Source organism: Aplysia californica, unplaced genomic scaffold (genome assembly GCF_000002075.1).
Source record: "Aplysia californica isolate F4 #8 unplaced genomic scaffold, AplCal3.0 scaffold00828, whole genome shotgun sequence".
NCBI classification, from domain to species: Eukaryota; Metazoa; Mollusca; class Gastropoda; order Aplysiida; family Aplysiidae; genus Aplysia; species Aplysia californica.
In genome coordinates, this window is record NW_004798098.1 from 20,770 (window position 1) to 21,932 (window position 1,163).

General features: G+C 41.1%; 1 protein-coding gene across 1 annotated transcript in view; it reads left to right on the top strand.

Moving 5' to 3' along the window:
* Positions 1-1,163, top strand: part of LOC101863140 (angiotensin-converting enzyme) — a gene marked incomplete at its 5' end in the record, with an annotated part of 17,242 nt that overhangs the window by 13,984 nt on the left and 2,095 nt on the right. Inside the window, 1 exon segment of the mRNA XM_013088901.2 lies at positions 591-713. Within this exon segment, the coding sequence (XP_012944355.1) occupies positions 591-713 (123 nt within the window).

The window sequence follows — 1,163 nt, forward strand, 5'->3', positions numbered from 1 at the left end:
ATAATAATAATGATAATAATAATAGTGAAATTTGCATTAATGTGGTGCATATCCACGCTCTTTAGCATGCTCAATATACATTTTACAAATAAAATATCAGTGCCCCAGAAGACCCAAGAACCCTCAGAAGCATTCTGGGCTTCCCAGGAAGCATACAGTGCAAACAGTCGATCAAGCGTTCAAACACTAACAAATTGACAAGGTGTTTCGCTGTCTGTCGCTGAGAACTTATTCCCACCTGGGTGAAGTGAGGAAAATTCGTGTGAAAAGTGGCTTTCACGGGGACCGAAGTCAGATGTCTGACGAATTCGAACCCACGACCTTTCTTTGGGCTGAAAGTCAGTAAAAGACTATCATCAGTGCCGCTATAGCAGTAAGAAAAAAATATTTGCACAGACAAGGAGAGAAGATACCGAGTTAATTTCTATAAGACTGTGCACCTCGATGTGGCTTGGTTTTATTACATAGATCTAATGTGTGCCCCCACCCCACCCCACCCAAAAAAAAAAGAAAAAAAAGAAGAAAAAGAATTCTCAAATTTCACTAGGAATTTTGTCCATCTACTATTAATTCATTTTCCTTATCCACAGATACTTCGTGAGTTTCATCATTCAGTTCCAGTTCCAGAAAGCTGCCTGTGAGGCCGCAGGACACACCGGCCCCTTGCATCACTGTGACATCTACCAGAATGCCGAAGCTGGACGACGCATCAGGCAGGTTTTTTTTTTTTTGGTATACGTTTTAAAGACCCTATCGACATTATTAGGGTATTTACAGAGGCAAGACTACGAGTTAAACGTCCATCCTCAAAAGGACTGAACCACACAGAAAATTCACGCAATGTGCCTTTCCCAAGGATACAACGTCCAAACGAGCTGAGGCTTGAATCCCCGAACCTGCAATCTCCCGTTTACGCTTCCGGTAGCCTAACCACCGCACCAGATAGGTTTGGTAAACGTAAATTTTTATATTGAAAGGGTTAAAGAGTACTGGCTTATCTCGCAGAATTAGATATTCCGACTAAAATGAAGCATTGTGTGAATGGTTTCTGTATGAATACTATGGAGATTGAAATAAAACAAAAACTACTTATTTCTTCAAAAATTATTAAAGGGGGTCACCAGAAAGAACCCCCCCCCACACCCTCATTTCCTAGTAAACGA